The sequence below is a fragment of the Odocoileus virginianus genome, chromosome 23 (assembly GCF_023699985.2).
Source record: "Odocoileus virginianus isolate 20LAN1187 ecotype Illinois chromosome 23, Ovbor_1.2, whole genome shotgun sequence".
NCBI lineage: Eukaryota > Metazoa > Chordata > Mammalia > Artiodactyla > Cervidae > Odocoileus > Odocoileus virginianus.
The window spans coordinates 6656430-6680891 of record NC_069696.1 but is presented as its reverse complement, the minus strand read 5'-3'; the positions used below and the strand labels follow the sequence as shown (position 1 = coordinate 6680891).

The window sequence follows — 24462 nt, the reverse complement described above, 5'->3', positions numbered from 1 at the left end:
AGCAGGGAGGAAGGCACCATGGAAGTCCAGGGGCCCAGCCTTCCCAAGAGGCAGGAGCTTTGAGGCTGAGGATGGGGCCTCCGAGACCCTCTATTCTAATAGTTCCCCCACCAGCTGTAGCACAATCACAGTGGGTGCTTTGAAAAAGAAATCCCACCCAAATCTACAGCTCAAATTAGGACCTGGGAATCAGTACTTAGAACAAACTCGCCGATGCGCTTTGGGCCACACTGACAGATGTGGGCAAGGCTGGTGGTCAGAGCTGGGCTGTGCCCCACCCAAGGTCACACCGCAGTTCCCTGCAGAGCCGGACCTCACAGTGAGGCCGCTCATGTCCCAGCCCAGGGGCCGGAGGGTGGTCCACACGGTGCCAGGCACGCAGGAAGGGCTCCCTTTCCCTCCGTCCTTCTACTCTCAGGGCCCTGGATCCAGCTTTCCAGGAGCAGCCAGGGCAGTCGAAGAGCCAGAAATCAAATGGGGAGGGGGAAGGAAGGCTTTGGGCCAGACTGGGGTTTCTCTCCCCCATTTCCCCACCCCCATCCCCCTAGTGCCAAGGCCTGGGGCTGCCAGCTCCAGCCAGAGATGGGGGTGGAGGGTGGGGCAGGAGGGAGGAGGGGAAGACCCAGGGCTTCCTGTCCCCCCTCACACACACACACCCCTGGTTTTTTCCCTCAGCCTCCTTGGGCTCAGGGCTGGGTCCCCTGGGGCGGTGGTGTCTGAAGTTGACAGAGCTGCCCTGTCCTTCCTGCCTGCTGGGGGAAGGGGTGGAGCTGGCGGGGGAACTGGCTCAGATGCCCCGTCCCCTCCTCCCATGCCCTAGGTCCTCAGGGGCTTGGTGTCCTACTATCCCTCACAGTCTATCCCTGATAAATCCATCCCTGATAGATAGGTGTCTAGACTATCCAGCCTACCCCTCCAGGTGCCCGGCATTCCAAAAGGAGGAAGAGCACTGGACTGGAATCAAGACACCTGCCTGCATCATTCGAGAGACCCTGGGCAAGTCTCCAGCTCTGATCCTCGGCCTCCCTCCTCTCCTCTAATCCTCCCCGCTTCCTGTCTTCTCCATGAGGCTGTGTGTGTTCATTCATTCATTCACTCATCAGGCACCTCTGGTGTGCTTGGCACTCAGCTGATCCCCAGAGGTTCCTGAAGCTGACATCCTGGTGGGAGGAGAAACAATACTGGGAATTTCCTGGAGATCTGGTGGTTAGGGCTCCTTGCTCTCACTGCAGAGGGCCCAGGTTCGATCCCTGGTTGGGGAACTAAAAATCCCACAAACCACACAGGGCAGACAAAAAAAAAAGACTAATCCCACAATAAATATATAATTGTAAGTTGTCGTGAATGGTATTAAGGAAAAGGCTTGAGGGGTTGTCAAGGAGAATAGCGGACCCTGGAGGATTGGGGCAGGGACTCTGCAGACTTTAGATTGAGCCCAAAGGAGAAACCAGCAAGGTGACAGCGGAAGTGAGTTCAGTGGAGGAAGAGCATTTGTGGGGACTCGGAGGCCCAAGTTGAGGGAGGTTGAGGGTGGACACTCTGGCTGGAGTCTCGGGGTGAGAGTGGGGCAGGTCATGCCAGACCAGGCTAAAGATTTGGGATTTTGACTAAGAGCCATGAGAAAAAAATACTCATTTGATCTGTCTGTAATCTGAGATTTTATTTCCCTATGTGCATGTGTGTCTGCGGCATTTGTGTGTTTTAGAACAAATGAGTGAGGGACTTCCCTGGTGGTCCGATGGCTAAGACTCCACGCTCCCAATGCAGGGGGCCCAGGTTTGAACCTTGATCACGGAATTAGATCCAACATGCTGCAACTAAGGGTTTGAATGCTACAACTAAAGATCCCAAGGGCCGAAACTAAGTCCCAGCACAGCCTAATAAATACATTAAAATAAATATTTTTAAAAAAACAATTATTCATTAAAAAAAAATAAGTAAATTGGGATTCCTCAAAATTTTTTTTAAAAAATTAAAAAGAACAAATGAATGAACTACTGACTATGGAGAGTGAACCATGGGTCCTGCCCCCAAAGGGCTAACAGGATGCTGTGACTAGACCAGTGGACCGGTTCTCTGGGGAAAGGAGAAGCAGGGCAGGGCTCTCAGTGGATTCTCTCCCTGGTCGATGAGATTCAATTAGCACACTCTGAGCACCCACTGTGAGCTCACATGCCCAGCCCTTAGCAGCTGCCTCAGGGGGAAAAAAAAAACAGATGTGGGCATTTTCCTATACAACCCCCATATCCCTGAATGTAAATCTGAAAGTCCCCCCAGAGATCTTAGAGGCCAGCTCTCTCATTGGACAGAAGAAGCAATGAGAGCGCCCAGAGAGAGTGACTGACCTGCCCCCGGTCAGACTGGGCGGAGTTGGGAGCAGCTTCTCCCACAGCACCTGCCAAAGGTGCTGAGGTATAAGGCTTCTGCTCAGGGTTCTAGTCCCAAACAGGAGACTTTCAAACTCTGAATTCTCAACCTGCCACCTGGATACAAAACCCCCATGCCTGGCAGCCTTAAGGATATACTATACTTCCTGCTTGAATCAATGCACCCCAGGGCTGTGCCAAGCCCTTTGCTCTTATTGCAGTAAGTGCAACCCTTGACCCTAGGAAGGGAAGAGTTTCCTCAGTGCGTTATAGCCAAGGCATTATTCCACCCAGCGTGCCTGTGAAACTGCTGGACATGAACTGGCAGTGGAGATAGGACCAGAGAAGGCAAGGACCATGCCTGCCTTTGGTCCCAAGCGCTGCGCGAAGTGCCTGCCCTTCCCCGTTTCTCTCGTTTTTCCATTCCCATGAGGCTGGGAATGCTACGCGCCTCCGGCGGCTTTCCTGGTGGCTCAGATGGTAAAGAGTCTGCCTGCAATGCGGGAGACCTGGGTTCGATCCCAGAGTTGGGAAGATCCCCTGGTTTACAGAAGTAGAAATTGAGGCACAGGAAGATCATGTGACTGGTCTGATCCCACTGCTGGTTAGCAGTGGATTTGAACTCTGGTCTCTTTGGTTCTGAGTCTCAATCTCACTGGGCTTTCCTGGTGGCTCAGCAGTAAAGACTCCGCCTGCAATGCAGGAGACATAGGAGATGCGGGTTTGATCCCCGGGTCAAGAAGATCTCCTGGTTAGAAAATAGCAGCCCACTCCAGTATTCTTGCCTGGGAAATCCCATGCACAGAGGAGCCTGGTGGGCTACAGTCCATGGGGTTGCAAAGAATTGGACGTGACTAAGAATTGTGAGCGACTAAGCACACACGTACGCTCACACTCATCATCACTCAGCTCCCTTTCTCATTACAAAGTGACATCAACAAAGAAGAAGGCAATCTTATCATGGGGAGGCCCCTTTGAGCACACACACAAACACTAAAATCCCACTGGCTCACCCATTTTCACTTCCAGGGGACAGAGATAAACTCGCCAGATGAGGGATGCATTCACAGCGCCGACCTCCAATGGGCATCTGGCTCCATTCACACCCAGTCCAGTCTCCTGCTCTTTGGCAGCCTCAGCCCTGGACCTGGCCAATGCCCTGGATGACAGAATGAAATGACAGGGACTCTGGAATGGGAAGACCTAGCTATTCCAGTCACCTTCTAAACTGGGAAACCTGGATAAGCCCCTCCCCTCAAGCTGTCCAGAGCGTCAGCCCCCTCCAGGGACAACACCAAGGGTCCCACGTGATAAGGCCACCCTCAGTGCCCCCAACACGTGTCCTTTCTTTCCTCCATCATCACCACTCTCTTCAGCCTCACGCAAACCTGCACCACATCTTCTAATAGGTGTGTGGGAAAGTCCGCACGAGTGAACAACTCCCAGCTTGTTCACAAGCTCCCTGAACACAAGCTGAGTGCTCACCCCACTTTATCACGCCACTGACAGCAGAGAGTGGGTCCTCAGGAAACCTGGGGCCAAAAGTCCTGAGAGAGTCATCAAGTTCCAAGACCAGACAGTCTTGTGATCTCGGCCAACCACTTCCCTTTCTGCTTTCATTCAATGGGATGACGATCCTGCCGATGGGAGGACATCTGACAACTGCACTCGGGCAGGACAAGAAGCAGGGACTCCTAGAAAACCCAAGGTCAACTGACAGCCACCCTCTGAGGCAGAGCCCGAGATGCTAATAACAATAGCGGCCATTTACTGAGCCCCGTCAGGTGCCAGGCACTGTCCTAAGTGTTTACATACATTAACTGGTTTAATCCTCACCCTGACCTGGAACGAAACCGATTCAGAGACAGTAAGTCATTTGCCAAGGACACACTGCTAGTAAGTGGGGGCGGGGAGGGGCAAGATTCGAACTCACAGCTGCCTGACTCAAGAGCACCACACCAGTGCTCCCGTGTCTGTTCATCAAGTCATCACTTGCATCACTCTGCACCTCTGTCACCAGGCATCCTGGAGGAAAGTAAGAAAGCTTCAGCCCACAGGTCCACACCCCGCAGGAACGATGTCCTGCTGGCAAGGTGACCAAGGCAGGACACAGGGGAGGCTCCAGGCCTTGGCCAACAGGCAAGGTGCTGTGTGGGCAGGACTTGGCCTGCTGGGTTCAGGTCACACGGGGGGATGGCGGGGGTGCGGGGGGTGGGGGGGCGGAGAGTAGATACTGCGGCAGCTTAGGTCCAATGCAGGGTCAGGGAGACAGGGGGTGGTGGAGCTCTGTGGGATTGAGGACTGTGCCCTAAGGGGTGCCCAGGCTCCTCACGGGGGTATCTCCACCTTCTTCTTGACTCTTAGGAGAAAGGAAGGAAGAGAGAAAAGGCCCAGAGTCAGAGGAAAGGACTTAGGAAAATGAATGAATGAATCAATCTCCATCTCCTCTGCAAGGAGAAGGGTGAGGAGGAAGAGGAGTTGGGGTAAGCATTTTAAACAAAGTTCCAACTCTTTATTATAGCAGTTAGAGCTTTTCACACCCTCAAAGGCCCTGCCTCTCTACAAAGAAAAAGTGGAAAGCAGTGTTTCCCCAACTCGGTTGCCCACAAAACTTGTCTTTTCGAGAGAAGTTGATCAATGCCCGAGGAACACAGAGCACCCTGAGGCACCACCTTGGAAACGCTGGGTCAGGCATTGGCCTCTGGTTTTGAAATATAATCATGGGCTACTGAATCTGGAAATGGCCTCGGAGATAAGATAGCTGCCCCCACATTCTGTAGGTGGGGAAACTGAGGCCTGGGGAGGGAAGAAAGTGGCCGAGGCAACCCTGAGCCCCCCAGCCCTGCTGGGATTGACTGCTCCACCCCGGCTTGGCCATGGAGGACCTCGGCCTTGCCCGGGTCCTGGGTTTCTGTGCAGGTCTCTCTCATCAGACTCTGAGCTCCTCAAAGCCAGGTCTGGCCTCCACCACCACCTCCCTACCCCAGCTCCTGGCCCAGCGCCCTGCACAGAGGGTATGTTCACAAAAGTTCACCGCAGCGTGAGAGGTTCGGGGAGACATCAGGAAGGGCTTTCCGGCAGCTGGGTTTGGATGACAGGAACGAGCAGCTCCGAGGGCTTCTAAGAAGAGGGCAGAGGCCAGCTGCCCCGAGGCAGCCCTGGGCACTGGCCCCAGCTTCCTTGTTCCCGGAGTGGGCGGGCTTGGGAGGGCAAGGAGGACACAGGCCCCAGGAGCTGCCTTCCTGGCCCAGGTCCGCGACCCTCAGCTTGGACCAAAAACAGGGACTGGCGAGAACCCTTGTCAGGACAGGCCTGGAATGCTGTCCTCCCCTCCGCCACCCCCACCCGCACTTAGGCCTCCACCTCCAGGTAGCCGCTCCGGTCCACCCCAGCCTTCCCCATCTTTTTCTCTCAACTTGGGTGACATGTCCACTCAGGGAAGATTCCCTGAAGTTATGCTGGGGCCTGGAGGGGCCGAGACCAAGAGGAAGGCATGGCCCTGCCCTCAGGGGGGCCTCCCAGGAGGAGGTGGAGATCGGCCTGGATGTCAGGCTGTGCAGTGAGGGGGTGAGGCAGCTACGGAGCCATTACCCTCTCCTCCACGGGCAAGCAATACAGGAAAAGAATTCCAAGCGAGGCGTGTCCTGAAGAGAGGGCCTCTGAGCTGGGCTGCCAGCAGCGACGAGGGGGAGGGAAAGTACAGAGCCAGTGCAAAGGCCTTGAGGAGGGGTGGGGGGTGCAGGCGGCAAGAAGCTATGCCTGGGGTCTGGTGGTGGCAGAGCAGAGTGATCAGAGGTTGGGCTGGGAGGAAAACTGAGGATACCAGGCTGGGCCCTCCCATCATTAGCTGCGTGAGCTTGGGCTCATCCCTGCACATCTTTGAGCCTCAGTTTCCTTCCCAGAGGAGAATAAGGATGGCACCTGAGTAGGGAGAGCTGTTGAGACTCCCAGGACAGGGGTGCTCAGGATGGGGCCAGCCCAGGGGCTCTGGAAGTGTGGTCTTCACTGTCCAGGGGCCACCGGCAGGGGAAGCCCACCCATGAAGCACTTGTCACACCGCCCTGGTCTGACTCTGGGACTCAACAGGCAGATTACAAACTTCTGACTCTAATCCACGGTTGCTGCTCTGTAAACACCTGTGCACCTGAATTGAAGTCAGCAGCACCCCCACCTCCCGGTCTCTAAACTATTTTTTCTAATTATCATTTATTGAGCACTTACTCTGCACCTTGGACAGCAAGGAGATCAAACCAGCCAATCCTAAATGATTAACCCTGAATATTCATTGGGAGGACTGATGCTGAAGCTGAAACTCCAATACTTTGGCCACCTGATGTGAAGAGCTAACTCGTTGGAAAAGACCCTGATGGTGGGAAAGATTGAAAGCAGGAGGAAAAGGGGATGACAGAGGATGAGATAGTTGGATGGCATCACCGACTTGATGGACATGAGTTTGAGCAAGCTCCAGGAGATGGTGATGGACAGGGAAGCCTGGTGTGCTGCAGTTCATGGGGTCACAAAGAGTCGGACATGACAGAGCGACTCAACAACAACTCTGCACCAAACATTCAGAGTGTGTGTATTCTTTTTGTTTGTTTTTTATTTTGTCCGTGCAGCGTGGCTTATGGGATCTTAGTTCCCCAAACAGGGTTCAAACCCAAGACTTCAGCCATGAAATAGCCAAGTTCTAACCACTGGACCTGCGTACTTTTTTTTAAACACTTTTTCTATTTCTTTAATTTTGTATCTATAAAAGATGAATATTCACAAAGCTTAACTGTAACAATCATTTCCTGATGTATGTAAGTCAAATTATTATGCTACACACCTTAAACTTATACAGTGCTGTGTGTCAATTAGATCTCAGTAAATCTGGAAGAAAAATTCAAAAAAAATATGAACATTTAACCTTTTCAAAAACTTCTGTGCCTGTGTATTCTTATTTAATTCTCCCAACCACTTGGGATATAGTGATATATAAAATGCTCAACATCTTATACAAGCAAAAACCAAGCCTGACAGGTTAACAACATAATCTGCCCAAGGCCATATGGATACGAGTGGCAGGGTTTCCTGACTCCAACACCAGTGTTCTTTCCACTGTACCCGAACCTGGAAGAACATGTCTGATCAGAGGTCAGACCTCCCACCTCCCGCCTCCCTCCCCACCATACACTCTCCCAGACTAAGCTTCTGTCTGTGAGTATTGTACCCTTGACCCTGACCTGTGCCCCTCAGCCCTCCCCCTTCCCAATGCACAGCCCCTCCCCCGCCACACCCAACAACTCCGCGAACACCCCAGGGTCACTGCGGCTCTGGCCTGCAGCTCAGGTGTCCAAAGCCCAGCCCCTTCCCTTCTCCCAGGAGACCTTGGGTTCTGCAGGGGGTCACCACAGCCTCAGGGTTCCACAGACCCCAGTCAGGGAGAGCAAGGCCTCCCAGGGCTCTGCAAAAAGCAAGCACGTCTGGACCCCGTGCCCAGAAATTCAGAATGAGCCAGTCTGTAGGGGACCCAGGTTTCAGGGTTTCTTTAAGATGCCACAGTGACCCTAAAGTGCAGCAAGATTTAGAAGCGATGCTCGATGCTCCAGGCGATTGCTGGGAGCTGGTGGGAAAGTGAAAGCAGGGCCCAGGCCTGAGGAAGGAGGGAGAGGACAACCTGAACCCCGTGGGTCTCACCCTCATGGTGCCTGGAGGTGCTGAAGGGCCTTCCTGCCTGGCCCTGGCTCAGCCGAACAGCAGATTTCCCCATCACATCTGGGGATCTGGGAGGCGGGTGGGGGGATGTAACCAATGCCCCAGGGGACAGATGAGGGACTGGGACCTTCCACAAAGCGGGAACAGTGCCCGCCAGAAGATGGCTCGGGAGCTAACGGGTTAAGGGTCACAGCCAACCCAAAGCAGCTCCACCAGGCAGAGTCATCAGTGGGCTTTACGTCTGATGGACAGAATTTCATTTGCTCTCCTCCTCTCAGGGGCCCATCTCAGGAGTAAATCTGGGACCGGCTCCACAGAACCCAGATTGGATCCCAGAAAAACCCTGCCGGTACCGAAAGGCCTCCGCCCAGGGAAGGCATCCTGAACCTTACCATTATACCCTCCCTTCTGGGGAGAGAGAACAGGCCCCAGAGTTCCCCAGCACCACACCTCTCCCAGGATGGGTATACGGGGGATTGTGGGGCAGGGTGTGGTAAGGGGTCACCAGCATTCCTGGGGGAGGGTCAGGAATGAGAGGGCAAGGACCCCTCCCATCCCCAGCGGGGAAAGGAGCAGAAGGGGGCGCTGGCCACCAGGCTGGTTCTGCCAAGGACAGAGGCCCCGTGTCCTCATCGTCCTCCTCCAGAAACCCTCCCCCTCTCCAAAACCCCTGCTCTCCAGGGATGAATACGAGGCCTGCACCTTCCCCTGCAGGGGCCTGCAACAGATGGAGGGGATCAAGACTTGCCAGCATGGTGGGCAGTGTGTTCACAGCACCCACAGCCCTGGGCATCTGACAGCACTCCCCCCCCCCCCGCCCCGCACCCCTGCTAGCCCACCTTCCTCACCCAGCACCTCTCAGCAGAGAGCCCAGCACAGCACTTGGAAACAGGAAGAGAGGGAGAGAGACAGAGACAGAGGGAGGGGAAGAGAGGAGACTCTTCTGTCCAGCCTGGCTTCTCTGCAGACCCAGGGCACCCACCGCCATCCCCACCCCCATCCTGGCACAGCTGGGCCAAGGGGTGGGGGGGTAAGGGAGGAGGCAGGGAGTCGTGGGACCCCACACCTGGCTTCTTACCCTCCGTAACCACCCCTCCCCGCCCCAGGGTGGGGGTCTCAGGCCGAGTCACGGATGCCACAGACACCACACCTCCTCAAGAGGAGGAACCAAGGGCTGGAAGGATGAGCAGGGACCCACCGGGATCGAGCGATGCCAGGCAGGCAGGCGGCGGGCGGGCCGCAGTGGGTGTCGGAGACTGCCGCGGGCAGCCGGACACGACCGACTGGATGCTCGTCCCTCCGTCCCTCTGTCCATCCAGGGCGGCTCCTCTCTGGGCGGCTCTGAGGCCGGGCGGGCGCTGTTAAAAAGCTTTTTATGTGTGTGTGTGTTAATCACATGATTGCCGTTCACCTGTATTTCGAACAAAGACAGCTCACTGTTTCAAGGCCCCGAACAAGATCTGGGCACAGGGAAGAGAAGGGAGGCGGGGGGAGGAGGGTTGGCAGCGCCGGGGGTGGCGTCGAGGAAAACTGGGGGGAGATTGTCCAAGGCCGGCGAGCGAGAGAAAGAGAAAACCCTTATCAAACTCCTAATTCACTGGGCTCCGAGGCCCCAGACACACTGGCCCGATTGTCTGGTTGGTTGTGTGTGTGAGCATGTGTGTGTGTGTGTGTTTCAGTGTCCGCTCCCCCCACCCCCAACATGCCTTCGCCTCGTGTGACTACCTCATTGTGTCCCATTACCCACCCCCTCCAACACCCTTGGCCTTTCCCAAGCATGAGGCCTTGCCTGGACCCCCTTTCCAGCCCCGCTCCAGACGCGACTCTCTTGGGCTGGGCCCGGGGCCTCGCCCAGCCGCTGAGGAGCTCAGAACCATCCATGGTCATCATTGCAGCCCCAGCTCCATCCATCCTCCTCACACACCCTCACCTCTGCCTCAGCACCCACCTTTTGAGAAGAGAGAGGGGCTGTGGTCTCAGAGGCCTGAGAAAGCCTTAGGTGATGGGCAGGACAGAAAAATGAAGGAGTCACCCTGCTGGGGGGAGTGGGGTTGAGGGGAGAAGTGGGCAGAGAGGAAGAAGAGGCAGGGCCACTCCTCACCCTTTCTCGGGGTGGGGGAGTGGGGGGTGTCTTGACAACCAGGACTGGGACTCCCCCTACCAGGGTGGAGGGAGTTGGGTCCCAGGAAATGGGGCCCCAGGAGATTTTCAGACCTACTTGAAGAGGATCCCAGCCCAGCGCGGGCCCAGCCTCCCTCACACTTCAGTCTGTCTCTCTTGAACCAGCCCAGGCCTTGTGGTGCAGGGTGTCCGGTGAGAGGAGACTGGGGGTGAAGCCTGGGCATCTGCACTGGGCAGGGGGTATCTAGCTGCGCCCCGCTTCACCAGGTATGGACATGTAATCTTCCTCTCTCCTGTTGTCCAGGAAAGAGGACAGCCTGGGTGGGGGGTAGGAGGTGGGGTGAGACAGGCTGGCACTCAATAAGAGGTCTTAAGTGAAGCAACCAGTGCCACCCCCCACCATATGACAGAACCGTCACCTGCCTTCTCCTCTGCCAGCTGCCCATTCCGACACCTGAGACAGAGATTGGGGGTCCCAGGTGGGCCCAATTTTCCCCCAAGGGATACGTTGTGACCCTGCCCACCTGCCTCCACAGGCTTTCCCGGCCTGACCACCCCCACTCCGACACCTTCCCAGGATGGGCCTGGGGGCAGCCAGCAGCGCAGGGAGCTGGGGTGGGGGGGCCTGGCGGAGGAGCCCAGAGTGTTGGGGATGAAGGAAAGCGCTGGAGGCTCCACCTTCTGCCCTTCCCTCCCTCCCTCCCCTCCCCCTCCCCCTCTCCCCCCTCCTTCCTTCCCCAGCCCTCGGCGGCAGCTCAGCGCTCAGTCAGTCTCAGGCTGTCCGGCCAGGGTGGTTGGTGGTGAGGATTCAGGCTCCGTCCTGACAAGGCCCGTGGCCTGAGGCTCCGGGGCCCCCAGCCCCTCCCAATCAGCCCACCAGCGTCCCCCACCCCCGGCCCCCGAGCTGGACCGCACACCTTGGGACACGGTTTTCCACTTCCTCAGGACGAGCCCTAGACTGGAGGACAGGTCCGAGGAGGTGAGTGAGTGCGCAGCCCGCTCCTCCCTTCCCAGGGCCCAGGCCTGGGACCCCGCGGAGGGGCGTGGGGCGGAGAGAAGCTGACACCGGCGTCTGCCCCCAGCCCAGTTCCTCTTCTAGTCCCCCGTCGGGGGTCAGGCGGAAGGGAAAAAGGGAAAGGTGAGCGAAAAGGTGGGAAATTCCAGGAGCCAGGATTAGAGCAGAAGAAAGAGTCCGTTTTTCTTCCTTTCCATCAACAAACCTCCACCCAAGAGGAGGTTTTTTTTTTTTTAAGAAAAAAACCGAACCCGAACCCACCCACAGAAAGAGGCGGTTGGGACCAGGTGGGGGGAAGACATGGAGGCGGGAGCTAAGAGGCCGAGCCCAGGCCTGGCATGTGCGCGGGCCCCAGGGGCTGCGGTGGGTTTAGGGGCAGCCGGCCGGTCCCACCTTAGGGCTGTGCCTGAGTCGCGTGCCGGGCCGCCGTCGGGGCTGCGCGCACGCCGCCCATCGCGCCCTCCTTCCCGTCGTCCAGGTGAGCGTTGGACTCTTCGCCAGGACCCCGGCGGCGGGCCCCGGGGAGGCGGCCGAGGCGGCGGCGGCCGGGGGCGACATGGCAGAGGAGCAGGACCTGTCCGAGGTGGAGCTGAGCCCTGTGGGCTCCGAGGAGCCGCGCTGCCTGTCCCCGGGGAGCGCGCCCTCGCTGGGGCCCGACGGCGGCGGCGGCGGCGGCTCGGGCCTGCGAGCTAGCCCGGGGCCCGGCGAGCTGGGCAAGGTCAAGAAGGAACAGCAGGACGGCGAGGCGGACGATGACAAGTTCCCCGTGTGCATCCGCGAGGCCGTCAGCCAGGTGCTCAGCGGCTACGACTGGACTCTCGTGCCCATGCCGGTGCGCGTCAACGGCGCCAGCAAGAGCAAGCCGCACGTCAAGCGGCCCATGAACGCCTTCATGGTGTGGGCGCAGGCGGCGCGCAGGAAGCTGGCCGACCAGTACCCGCACCTGCACAACGCCGAGCTCAGCAAGACGCTGGGCAAGCTCTGGAGGTGAGCGCCCCCGACCCGCCTCCGGGGAGCTCCCGCCAGGCCCTCTACCCGCGGGTGGAATGGGGCGAAGCGCTCACGGCCTGGGCCCTTCTCCTGGGGCAGCCGCCTCCTCGATGGGACTAGACGGCAAGCTGAGGGATCGGGCCCGCCCTTCCCCCAGTACCCCCTTGGGGTTGCTCTCCCACCGATCTCCAGCGGCCTAGGCCCCGCTCCCCAGCCAGGGCACCGGGCTGGAAGGCGCCCCCTCGCGGTTGGAATTCTGCCGATGGCAGGAGCTGGGGCCTGGGCTTCTGAGGAGTGGGCAAGAGTGAAGGTGGAGGGGAGAGAAGGCTGGTGGAAGCATCCACACCATAGTTGTGCACTAACCCCATTCCCGCAGGTGCCACTCAAGGGTGCGACTGCCCCCGGGTCAAGGGGGATGCGAGGGAAACGTCTGGGAAAGAACTGAAGGCCTGGCTGGAGAGGCAGGGAAACTGAGGCAGCCAGGTGGAGAACTGCAGGGCTGAGATGGGGGCAGACAAGGAATTCAGGTCCGGGTCTTTGAAAGGGTGAGGGATGGAGGCCAAGCAGGCCGCTGCAGGTCCCTGTCCTACCCCAACCTCCTCCTCTGCACCCTTCTGAGCACCCCTCCTTCAGGCCCAGGGCTTCTTCATCCCCCAGCGAAGGGGACGTGTGGAGAGGAGACTCCCCCTCCCACCGGGTCCCAGAGCTGCCAGGCTGGTCTCTTCCCCTCCCTCCCTCTCCCAGTCCAGGCGCCATCTTCCTTTCCAGGGCCCCACCCAGGATTGAGTAACCTCCTACCCCTCCAGCCCTGGAGCTGAGAGCCCTGGCCAGGAGGAACGGCTGGCCCCTTTCCTACCCCGGGTCCCTCAGAGTCCCAGGTTCTCTGGAAGCAGCTCAAACTTTGGGGGAAAAACATGCCCCTGAGAAGGCAGTCGGCCTCACCTCTGGTCTGGGGTTTAGGCTGTTCCCTTGGGAGTACATTGTTGACCAAGGCAACGCCACCCCCTCAAGAAGTCCTGGGCAGCTCAGAAAGAGAACAGGGGTTCCAGAAGGTGAAAGTCTGCAGAGGTTACCTGATTCCCCACTGGACTGTCCACGAGATAGGGCCAGGAAGGCAGAGGAGCTGCCCAGGCCATGTAACAGCTGGTGGCGGAGCCAGGGCCAGAACCAGGTCCCCTGACGCTTCAGCCAGTGGTCTTCCCACACACCATCCTCGGTGACAGAAGTGGGTCACCCCTACCCTCTACGACACAGTCCAGACGTTGTGGGGTGAGGGCAGAGGAGAGCAGGAATGAGGAGCATCCGAGCTGCAGAGAGTGTCAGGGGAGCCTGCCACCCCTCCCCTTGCCGGCCCCAACACAGTGGACCTTGGCCTAGAAGGCCAAAGGCTTAAGGTGGTGGAAGGAGAAGGAAAACCCCCAAGAGACCGAGAGGAATTCACATCCAGCCCCTTGGGCCTGGCCCTGGCCATGTGTTTGCTAAAGGCCTGGTGCTTCTTCCCCACCCCCCTCAGCACTCGGCTCACCCCAGCAGGCCGTGGTCAAGCTGCTGCATGGACTCAGAGGGTCTAGCCTTGCACAGGAGCAGAGGTCGAAGCCAGCTCCTCTGCCCAAGGTTCATCCACATCGTGGCAGGGTTTAGCCCAAGCCAGGACCCTTGGTGCCGTGGGGCAGAGACCGAGGGAGGCAGGAGGGAGGGAGGCAGACAGGCAGACAGAACAGGCCTTGTGGACCATGAGCAGACCACAGTGTAAGCCCAGTGAGAGCATCAAGGCAAGGATGGACAGCCCCCTGCCCACCGCTCCCCCACGCTGTTGCCAAGGATTTAAGGTTGGACCCTCCATCGTCCCTGTCTGTCCCTGTTCCCCCAGCCCAGAATCCCAGGTTGGGCTCCTCAAAGGGACTTGTTCCTGACCACCCCTCACCTCACGCTGTGTGCACAGGGGCCCAAGGTGACCCCCAGGGACCAACCTGAGTGGGGGGCGGGGAGCAGGCGGGAAACCAGGAAAGCAGGCACTGCTTACTCAGGACCCAACCCCAGCCGTGGGAGGGTGACCAGACAGTGACAAGGATCAAAGGCTACGCCAACAGGGGGTGGGCTACCTGGATCCTGGGTGGGGACCCTGGGAGACCTCTGAACTGGGTTAGGCTAGCCCGCCTCTCCAGGGGCTTCTCCTGAAATCTGCACCCCCACCCCCACCCCCCACACCGGCTTGTGAATCTCAGGCTATCAAGAAGGGGGATGGCTAGCTGGGCAGAACTGGCAATCAGGGGCTGTATACATGAAAAGAGAAAGACATGCAGACAGATTGTATGGGACGCTGGAAAGGGGTCGATCAGACACACCAGCGTCCAGATCCTGGCTTGCAAGTGGCTAGGGGAGTGTGCCAACCACTGACCTTCAGTGCCCGCCCAGGAAAGTCCTGTTAGATGTTGATCCCATGGTCCTGGGGGAGGCGGTGTATTGATTGACCCACCTGGGGAGAATAATTAGAGCCAAGAGACAGAAAAGGTGGGGTCACAGGCTGGAACCTCCCTGGACCCTCAGGTGAGCCCCCACGGGAGCAGGTAGAGCGGCGGAGCCAGTGTGCCCCACCGTGGAGGCGCCCCCCTCCAGTTGGGGATTCCAGTTTGGGTGGGGAATCAGCCCACCGCCCCCGCTCCCCATTCCAGACCTTGGAGACCCAGAGGTGAAGAGCAACCCAGGTTTGTAGTTAGAGCTGTGGTGACCGAGGGCTGGCACTGGAGTTAAGGTGAGATTTGGAATTGGGTTTCTGTGGTAGGGGAGGACGGGTTTGGGGTCAGGAAAGAGCCTGAACAGAGCTGAAACTGAAGGTCTGGGTGCAACTGGGGTTGGGTTTGGGGGTGAGATTGGTGTTGGGCTCAAGTTAGGACTGGGGTTGGGGCTGGCAGACCCCACCCTCACCTCCCCTGGGTAGGTTTCTCTCCAAGTTAGGGCACTGCTGGGAACTAGCGCTGGGAGGCGCCAATGAGTGCAAGCTGGAGTCTTCCCTCTCTTCTAGCCTGTGCCCCCCACTCCCACTCCGTGCCCCCTGCCATTTTCTTGTGGATTCACATCTGGTTGCCAGTGGGCAGAGGGCACAGGGAAGGTTTAGGGTGGGAGAGGGAGTGCAGGGTCCCCTGCCATCCTGGGAGCCTCTGTGCCGGGGCCACGGCTGGTTGAGGTGCCCCCACTTGCCACCTCCCCTCCTCACAAGGCACCCACCTTTGGGCCTGCCCCACCTACCCTGGGCTGGCTGGGGGCGGGGGAGAGGGCGCAGCTGGGGTCAGAAAGGCTGCATCCCACTCCCAACCCCCGATGGTCTGGGGTCCCCATCCCATCACTCAGCTAGAGGGGCCCTTGGAGAGAGCTGGGCTGGGCTGGGCTGGGCTGGGCCGTGGCCCGGGGGGAGGGCAGCCGAGCAGGCTAAGCTGGAGAGGAATGCCGCTGCCCGCTAGGAGGTGCCTGGTATGACCACCCCCTCCCATCCTGGGCAGGGAGGGCCCCGCCTTCTCCTGACTGGGTGAAGAGGGCACCCACGGGGGAGGGGTGCAGCTGGAGAGAGAGGCCCTTTGGGTTAAAGGACAGAGCTGCTCCTGGAGAGTCCCTTATGTCTGGGGCTCCGGGAATCTGTTTCTTCCCCTGAGTCCCTCTTCGAGGCATCCTTCCTGCCCTCCTCACCAGGGGCACCCCAGCCCTGAACTCCCCTGACCCCAGCCCTGGCTGGAATCAGGTGGGTGGGTGTACGGTCTGCAAGGGCTGCATTCCACTGGCTGGGCTCAGACTGGGGAGAGGGTCTCAATGCCCCCGTCCAGGGTCTTGAAGACAGGAGCTTCCTTTATCTTCTGTGTCTCCCTGGACAAGGAGATACAATCGCCCCGTGAGGTGGGGGTCCGTACGTAGTGAGGGGCACAGGCATCCTGCCCGCCTCGGCCCCACCATGCTGGAATTCACAAAAATGACTCCAGAGTTGAGGGGTTCCACCGCAGGTCCTCTGGCCCACCACCCCACAGGCAGCATTAGAGTTGTACCTGTTTCTCAAGGTGCCGCCCCCCACCCCCCCCAGTCCCCAGGTCCCTTGCACAGTGCTTCACAGCCATTAGCTTGGCCACTCCCACACCTAGAAGTAGGTATTATCCTCGTTCTATAGGTGAAGAAACTAAAGCTCAGAGAAGTGACTTGCCCACGGTCACATAGCTGGGAAGTAGCAGACACTGGGCTCTTCCTCCTGTTTGCACACCTCCAGTCCCAGGGAGTTCACCCCCTAACGAGGCAGCCGGCTCCACTTGCAGACGGCTTTGAAGAAAGAGTTTTTGGTGGCTCAGAGGGTAAGGCGTCTGCCTACAATGTGGGAGAGCCGGGTGCAATCCCTGGGTTGGGAAGATCTCCTGGAGAAGGAAATGGCAACCCACTCCAGTATTCTGGCCTGGAAAATCCTGTGGATGGAGGAGCCTGGTAGGCTACAGTCCATGAGGTCGCAAAGAGTCGGACACAACTGAGCGACTTCACTTTTCAAACTGAAGGAAGCTCTGTGCCTCTTGTAAGCTCTATTCTAACCCCATCCTCAGGGACTGCCTGGAGCGGCAGGGTGGTTCTTTGCTCACACGCCAGTCCCTGAGAGGTTTGGGGGCAGAGATGGCTGCCCTCTGAGGCTCTGGTGCCTTGGGCTCACATCCTCCAGTCCCTAGACCAGACAGCGCGACTCCCAATGGGACCCTGCCCGCCAGTCTCCCCCAGCCCCCCCGGGGCCTCATTTCTTCCAGGGCAGGCACTCATGGTGGACCCTCTGCTGTCTCCCCACCCCAACCACCCCACCCCAGGCTGCTGAACGAGAGCGACAAGCGCCCCTTCATTGAGGAGGCCGAGCGGCTGCGGATGCAGCACAAGAAGGACCACCCAGACTACAAGTACCAGCCGCGGAGACGGAAGAATGGGAAGGCGGCCCAGGGAGAGTCGGAGTGCCCAGGCGGGGAGGCTGAGCAGGGCGGGGCGGCCGCCATTCAGGCCCATTACAAGAGCGCCCACCTGGACCACCGGCACCCGGGCGAGGGCTCCCCGATGTCAGACGGAAACCCTGAGCACCCCTCGGGTGAGCCTGGGGCTGGGAGGAGGCTGTGGGCGGCGGGGAGAGGCAAAGGCTGGAGCAGGACTTGAGACCGGAGGCTCTGGGAAGGGCTGGCTGGGCTGTCGTGGCCCAGCTGGGCTTCAGGGGCCCACTGACAGTTCAGAGGGGGCTCGGTGTCGGGGGAGGCGGCTGGGCAAGAGGGCTCTGGCCAGGACTGCTAGGAGGGGGCACTGGTTCGGGGTGAAGAGACCCGTGAAGGAGGCCAATGAAGGCCAGTTACACCAGAGAAAGGTGGGACAGGACGATTCTGAGAGACGGGAGGGCAGACGGAGGAGAGCGCGTTGCCTCTCCCCCACCTCCCAGTCTGACGGGGGACACACGGCGTGTGACGTTGAGCACATGGCACAGAGGAGCCAGACGCAGGGCCTCCTGTTTCATTCTCATCGGTGATGAGCGCAGCTAACGTTAATTGAGCACTTACTGTGTGCCAGTCACTGTGCTACTTGCTTTATGTATGTTCACTCATTCAGTCCGTCTAAACTGATGAGGCAGCCACACTGCCGCTCAGACGTCAACTGTGTGGCAAATCACTCTCATGCTACAGAGTAGACTCTACAGAAAGCTGAGGGTAACTTGCCATGTAGCTGAGGGCTCCAGGGTCTCTGCTGACACTGTGTTTGTAGCATACAGAGCACCATGCTTGGGGCCAGGCACATGGCAAGTGCCAGTGAGCAGAGCTCTGCCTTCAGAAGACACACTCCGAGTCCTCCTCTGTGCCAGACCTGGAAGCAGACACCAGGCGTCCAAACGAGACGCCATGGTCCCTGGAGCCTCCTGTCGCCTCCCGTGGCCCGTGGTTGCTCAGGAGCCCACATCCCTCCTATAGAGGGATGAGCAGTGATGAAAACACGTGAATTAAGTACAGGAAGAATCAAGGGCACGTGAAGCCCGTGCAAGACCCAGAGGGGGCATGACGTGTAGGGAGGAGTCACCCCCCCGTCCACCCAGTCAGTCTCCAAAAATATCCAGCTGCCCACCAGACTCTGGTCAAGGAAAGCTTCCAGAAGGGGGCCATGTCCTCAGCTGCTTGGTATCATCTCTGTTTTACTGATAAGGAAACTGATAAGAGAAGATAGGGGGTCTGCCCAGGGTCACACAGTAAGTGACAGAGCAAGAATTCAAACTCAGAGTCCAGATCTTTTCAGCACAGGATTCAGCACTGCCTCTGGTCTGATGGAGGAGCCACAGGCTTGCCCTCAAGGAGCGCCTAGCTTGCTAGACCATGAACATGTTCTCTGTCCGAAGGGATGTCCCGTCCAGCCATCCCTCCCTCACACTCCTTTGGAGATTCGGGGGTATACACACACCAGAAGACCCTGGTCCGTGTACAGAACCAGCTCACTCCATTACTGTGGGCCTGGCTTTCTCTTCCCCATAAACAGCCCAGCTACTCCTCCCCGAGCCCTTCCCCACGTCCCCAGGGCAGGGCGAGCGGCTTCCTCCGCTGGTCTCCTGAGCCCCTCACCCATCCTCACCACAGCACCTGTGATGCTGCCCTCCAGCCCTGGGTGGGTCCCTGGATCCCCCCCCAAGACCAGGAGCTTGTGCAGACAGGAACCATTTGACTTGTTTTGTATTCCCCTATGCCTGGCAACCGTGCCTGGCACTTAGTGGTGCCCCCTAAGTGTTTGCTGAATGAACCTGGGAAGGGGCAAATGGGCAGATGAAGGAACGGGGTAGCACAGGTCACTCACCTCGGTACTTTCCTGGATGGGCAGGGAGAAGGCAACTGGAGGGATAGTGGGGCCGTGCGGTGCGTGATGGGAGCTGAGAGCGTGGTTGAGGGCGCTGGATGGGAGGGAAGGTTTCCTTGAATAAAGGGCACTTGAGGTGGCCTTAGGCAGAGGGATGGGGTTGGAGGTGACGCATCACCCTTCAGGGCCCGGGGTGGCAGAGGTGTACAGACGACCCAGCCAATGTGATAAAGGCCAGAGAGGTGAGCAGGGCGGGCAACCAGCAGAGGCTGAGTGTGCTTAAGAGACAGCGGGCGAGCCAGGCCTACGGGCCAGACCCCATCAGGCTGCACAGCTGAGGAGCGCCGGGGGGGCAGCCGACTTCAGCTGGTGTGAGGAAGCACCTTCCAATGGGGAAAATGGAAACTTGCTCAAAATGAAGCAGGCCTCTCCGGGAGGGGGTGGGGGCGAGAGAGGGTAGTCCTATCCTGGTAGGAGAAAAGATGCATTCCTAGGACTGGGGAATTTCATAAATGATTGGACATCAACCCAAGATCATTACATAGCCAAATGCCACCGCAGGCCCCCTGAACATGTTAAAACGAACAAGGCCATGCCGTGATGGATCCTCAGCCTCCTGGAGGTATCGCGTCTGAAAGTGAACCATCAGCCACTGACCTCTGTTCCTGCTTCCTCTCTCTCTTTCTCTCCCTCTGTCTCCCTTCACCCTCTAGGCCAGAGCCATGGCCCACCCACCCCTCCGACCACCCCAAAGACAGAGCTGCAGTCGGGCAAGGCAGACCCCAAGCGGGATGGGCGCTCCCTGGGGGAGGGCGGGAAGCCTCACATCGACTTCGGCAACGTGGACATCGGTGAGATCAGCCATGAGGTAATGTCCAACATGGAGACCTTCGACGTGGCCGAGTTGGACCAGTACCTGCCGCCCAACGGGCACCCGGGCCACGTGGGCAGCTACTCGGCAGCTGGCTACGGGCTGGGCAGTGCCCTGGCTGTGGCCAGTGGACACTCTGCCTGGATCTCCAAGCCTCCAGGCGTGGCTCTGCCCACTGTCTCGCCGCCTGGCGTGGACGCCAAAGCTCAGGTGAAGACGGAGACCGCGGGGCCCCAGGGACCCCCGCACTATACCGACCAGCCGTCCACCTCGCAGATCGCCTACACCTCCCTCAGCCTGCCCCACTACGGCTCCGCCTTCCCCTCCATCTCCCGCCCCCAGTTTGACTACTCTGACCATCAGCCCTCAGGACCCTATTACGGCCACTCGGGCCAGACCTCTGGCCTCTACTCGGCCTTCTCCTACATGGGGCCCTCGCAGCGGCCCCTCTACACGGCCATCTCTGACCCCAGCCCCTCGGGGCCCCAGTCCCACAGTCCCACACACTGGGAGCAGCCGGTATATACGACGCTGTCCCGGCCATAGAAGGGGGCCCCACACCCCTGTCACCTCCCGTCTCGCCCTGCCCTTTCCCCCAGCCCTCGCGCCCTCTTCCTCGCCCATCTCAGGCCCGGTGGCGGCAGAGGAGGCTGCAGAGGCTGACAGCTGAGGGGAAGGCCTTCTGTCTGGCTCACTGCCTTTGATGACCCCACCCCGTCCTACCCAGGCTCCGGCCCAGGCACAGCCCTGGGCTACTCGGCTGGGCAGAGGAGAAGGAGGTAGCTTGTTGCCCCTAAACCGAAAAATGAGGGGCTGTACCTTCCCCCCCAGGAATGACCCTCGATCCCAGGATCTGAGCAGGCCCCGCCTACCCTCCTCTGGGAGGGTGAAGCACCCAGGGTCGGTCGGATGGGAATCAGAGGCCTGACCACCCCTGTCCTGTGTTTCCTCTTCTGCGAGGAATAGGGGGTCTGACCTAACCCGTGAAGCCAGGCCACGTGTCTGAAGAGCAGGGCCAACCAGAAACCTGCGTCAGGGACTGCGGCGGGCTCCGTCTGCCCCTCGGTGGGCTGAGAACAGCTTTGAAACGCCTCGAGGGAGTGGGGGTGGGATGGGGTCTCAGAGGGAGGTCTCCTCAACCCTTCAGTGCCCCCCTCCCCTCCTGAACACAGGAAGGAATTGGCACAGAGGCCCTCAGATCCATTTCGGTGCCAGTAACCTCGTTCTTTGTCTGATGGAGCAAAGGGCCAGGTCCCACTCCAGGACAACCTCCCGACTTTGAGGCACACCCAGGACGTGAGCAGGCCGGGACCCCAGGAAAGGATTCGGAGACAATTCACAGAGCCTTCCTCCCGGCTCCCACCAGCCCCCCGCCCCCCAACCTCACCAGGCTCTGTGGTCCTTGAGCTCTCAGCCCCAACTCCTTGGGCTTCCCAGAGAGTTAGAGCTGCTCAGGCCCAAACCCTCGGCTCCAAGGGGAGACCCAGGGCCCAGCACCCTGGTTGCTGGCAGCAGGCTGAAGACACTAAACTCCTGACATGTACATGCTGCCCTGGCCTTTTGCCCTTTGCCTCCCAGTGGTATTTGAATAAAGTATGTAGCTCTCTTCTGCCCCCATTTTCCTATTCTGCAGCCCTCCACCCCCAAGTCCACATGTAACTCATTACTGCCCCCCCCTTATTTATCTCAGTAGCTCCCTCTATCCCCCTCCCCTCTGCTAGGTACTCCAGCCCCTATTAACTCTGCATTAAACATTCCACATAATAAAATTAAAGGTTCCGGTTACCTGCTTGGTGGGCCTGACCTGGTCTCTTATCCCTGCACCCTGCTTTTTCAAATGCTTTCTGGAAGTAGCTAGAGGGTAGAATGCAAAGGACAGATAATCCAAAGGTCCCCTCTCTCTTGCCCAGTGCAGTAGCTCAGGACAGCTGGCATCACAGTGGGGTCAGCGGGTGCTCAGAACTGAGGCCTCAGACTGGAGCTCTGCCCCCAGCCCAGCGGTGTCCACACTGCAGGTGGGCCACTTGCTGGCTCAGCTGGAACTCAGCATGAGTGCCTTCCAAGCAGCCCATTCTCACCCAGCAGAGAAGGGGCCTTGCAAAGACTTCAAGGAACAAGTATGTGAAAGGTAGATCAGGTCTGAGGTCTTGCTGTCTGCAGTCAGTAGGCCTGGTCCTTTAGGATGGGTGAGTGGGCCTTCTCTCACTGTAACTTCCACTTGCCACCTCCCCCAGCAACACAAACACACACAGATCCACACCAGGATCTAGCAGCTGCCCATGTCTAAGTATAAACTAGGATGGCAGACATACCATCTAATCCTTTGGGGCTTCCCCCGCAAAAGCTCTTTGCTCAGCAGAATTCCAACCTGCACTCTGGGACCTGGGGCTCCTCCACCTCAGGGACAGGGGAAATCTTTTCTCTACGCTCCATCAATGGACAGCTCTGATGGCTGAAGTCTCCCCTTCCACCCAGTTCATAGAGACACTAATAGCTCCCATGTACTGGGTGCTTCCTGGCCGAGTGCTTTAGATCCTTCTGGCCTATGAGGGAGTGAGCCCAATCGTTATCCCCATTTCCCGGACACCGGACTTGACACTTTGAGAGGTGGGTGCTAAGAAGTGCTGGTACAGAATCTGAAGCCAGCTGACTCCAAACCTTGCACCTTTAACGATCGTCTCTTCCACCTGCCCTATTTCCACTTGTAATCTGAGGCCGTGCTTCCTTCACGGCTCCAGACCAGCATCCCTAGATCCAGTGTCCATTTCTTCTATCTGTGGGCTCCAGCCCCTCACCTCCTAGTCAGGACCTCGGGTGGGGGAGGGGGCACCAAGAACTAGCCCAGTTCTCCAGGGCGGCCAGACCGCCACCTGGAAGCTGTGTCCTGCAAACTCTTCAGGCCACTTCGCCAGAACCGCTGGCTCCCATGAAGCGTAGTGGTGACTACAAATCCTTCCTCTTGTAGATAAAACCTGCAGCCACGTTGGACTGCCCTGATCTGTATACAAGCGGTTTTCTGCTGCTTGGCTGTCGTTGTATTGTAGATAAATGCAGGATTTTTGTACTGGTCTTGAACAGATTTCATCTTTTTGCATTTGACCATTTCCCCACCTGTGTTAGATCCTTTGAATTCTGAGTCCAATTTATAGCTCTCCCGAGCTTCATGTTTGAAACTCAAATATCCTCATTCAGGTTACTAATGAAAAAAGATTGGAATGAGGGACAGACCCTGTGTCCACCACCGAAAACCTCTCCATTCTATCATCTATACTTGGAAAGCTGTCCAGACAATTCTGAATCTAATTATATCACCATGAAGTACCTGCTTCTCTATCACAGCCACACAGACTGCCTAATGCCTTGCTCAAATCAAGGTTCCCTGTATCTGTGGCATTCCTCCAACCTACCAGGCTGGTAACCATTGGAAAAAAGAAAATTGGGTTCACTTGGTGATATCCTTAGAAACCCTATGCTAGCTCCAGAATCTTTTTATTATCCAAGTGTTTTCAAATATGCAATAGCCTATTCTAGAATTTCATTAGGGGGTCAATCAGGTGCTCCTACTTCTTACAACCTCCCTTTTCCTCTATTGAGTAGCAGGACATTAGTCCATTTCTAGCCTGTCCAGTGTTCCCTATGTGCTCCTGTGTTCTCTGGGATTGTGGACGTGGAGCGGGCAGGGCAGGTGGGAGGCGCTACATCAAAAAGATGAAATCACCACCTGCATGACCTCAACGAGACTGGAGAGTCACTGGGGACACGGGAGAAGAGGGAACGGCCCGCAGAAGTCAGAAGACATGGCTTGTGCTCATTCCTCAGACCTGAGATTCCGATGAGCTCGGGGCCTCAGTCAAGTAGTGGCTCCACAGTAAACAGAGAAGGGACAGGTGTATCTGGAGAGGGTCGAGGAGATGGTGCCCTGGCCAGGCCAGCTGAGTAGCGAGGGCCTGACTCTGTGAAAGCGGAGAATGGAGGGGGCAGGTGGGAGGGTAAACACCCCTTTCTCCATCTCTCCTCTACACCCTATCCCCTAAGGGTTAACCCCCTCCCTCCCCCAGTCCCTCTCTCCTCCGCCACCCCAGCCCCATCTCCCTTTAATCACATCTGATACTGAGCGGCCCAGCAGGAACAAAGAGACCATTTAGAGAAACGGGGCCGAGAAAGTGACCCCCGCACTCTGGGGCGGCCGCCTGGATGCCAGCACAAAGGCGGCATTTCAGAGCTGAAATTTCAGCACCCAACTTGATTAAAGGATTCCACAGGCTTGGAGGAGGGTGGAAGGGGGTGCGAAGTCCACTGCTCCCTGAATTAACCCTTCTCCAGAGCAGCCAACACCCCTCCCATGCCTGGGGATGCTCATCACTTCCACCCTGTCCAGGGTGCACCCGCCCCAGGGGCCTCACCACTTGCAGAGGTCAGGCAGGCCTGGCTCTTCCTCTTCCTGGAAGTGGGGGCTGGCAGCAGACTGAAGGTCAAGGCTGGAATATTCAGGGAGATGGGTTTCCTTCCCATCCCTATTGGTGTCAGTATATATATCCTCTCCTTGTTGTCTGCCCCCGCAGCCCAAGGGAGGGAAGAACTAG

At 58.2% G+C, this 24462-nt stretch overlaps 1 protein-coding gene and 1 long non-coding RNA gene across 14 annotated transcripts in view; one reads left to right on the top strand and one right to left on the bottom strand.

The window, feature by feature from the left end:
* LOC110138981 (uncharacterized) overlaps window positions 1–9421 on the bottom strand; it is a 47519-nt gene extending 38098 nt beyond the window's left edge. For 10 of the 13 annotated variants that reach the window (XR_011482909.1, XR_002314343.2, XR_011482913.1 and 7 more), the window contains exon 1: window positions 9262–9421. This is a non-coding gene — a long non-coding RNA (uncharacterized lncRNA). Of the gene's footprint in view, window positions 1–3379; window positions 4490–7194; window positions 7239–9261 lie in introns of those variants that run through there. The other 3 variants (XR_011482910.1, XR_011482920.1, XR_011482912.1) reach the window with 3 other exon arrangements.
* A 1517-nt stretch (window positions 9422–10938) lies between these two features.
* On the top strand, window positions 10939–21669 carry SOX10 (SRY-box transcription factor 10). The gene is made up of 4 exons (XM_070453311.1): window positions 10939–11163; window positions 11678–12186; window positions 17010–17278; window positions 19722–21669. The coding sequence occupies exons 2-4, from the start codon at window positions 11756–11758 to the stop codon at window positions 20423–20425; spliced, it is 1404 nt and encodes a 467-aa protein (XP_070309412.1). The 5' UTR covers window positions 10939–11163; window positions 11678–11755; the 3' UTR covers window positions 20426–21669.
* Window positions 21670–24462: the final 2793 nt, after the last annotated feature.

Excerpts from the sequence above, each read along its gene's own strand:
- SOX10 (XM_070453311.1), top strand. The coding sequence starts at position 11,756 with ATGGCAGAGGAGCAGGACCTGTCCGAGGTGGAGCTGAGCCCTGTGGGC. Across the intron at positions 12,187-17,009 it reads ACGCTGGGCAAGCTCTGGAG|GCTGCTGAACGAGAGCGACA; the intron begins GTGAGCGCCCCC and ends ACCCCACCCCAG. Across the intron at positions 17,279-19,721 it reads AAACCCTGAGCACCCCTCGG|GCCAGAGCCATGGCCCACCC; the intron begins GTGAGCCTGGGG and ends TTCACCCTCTAG.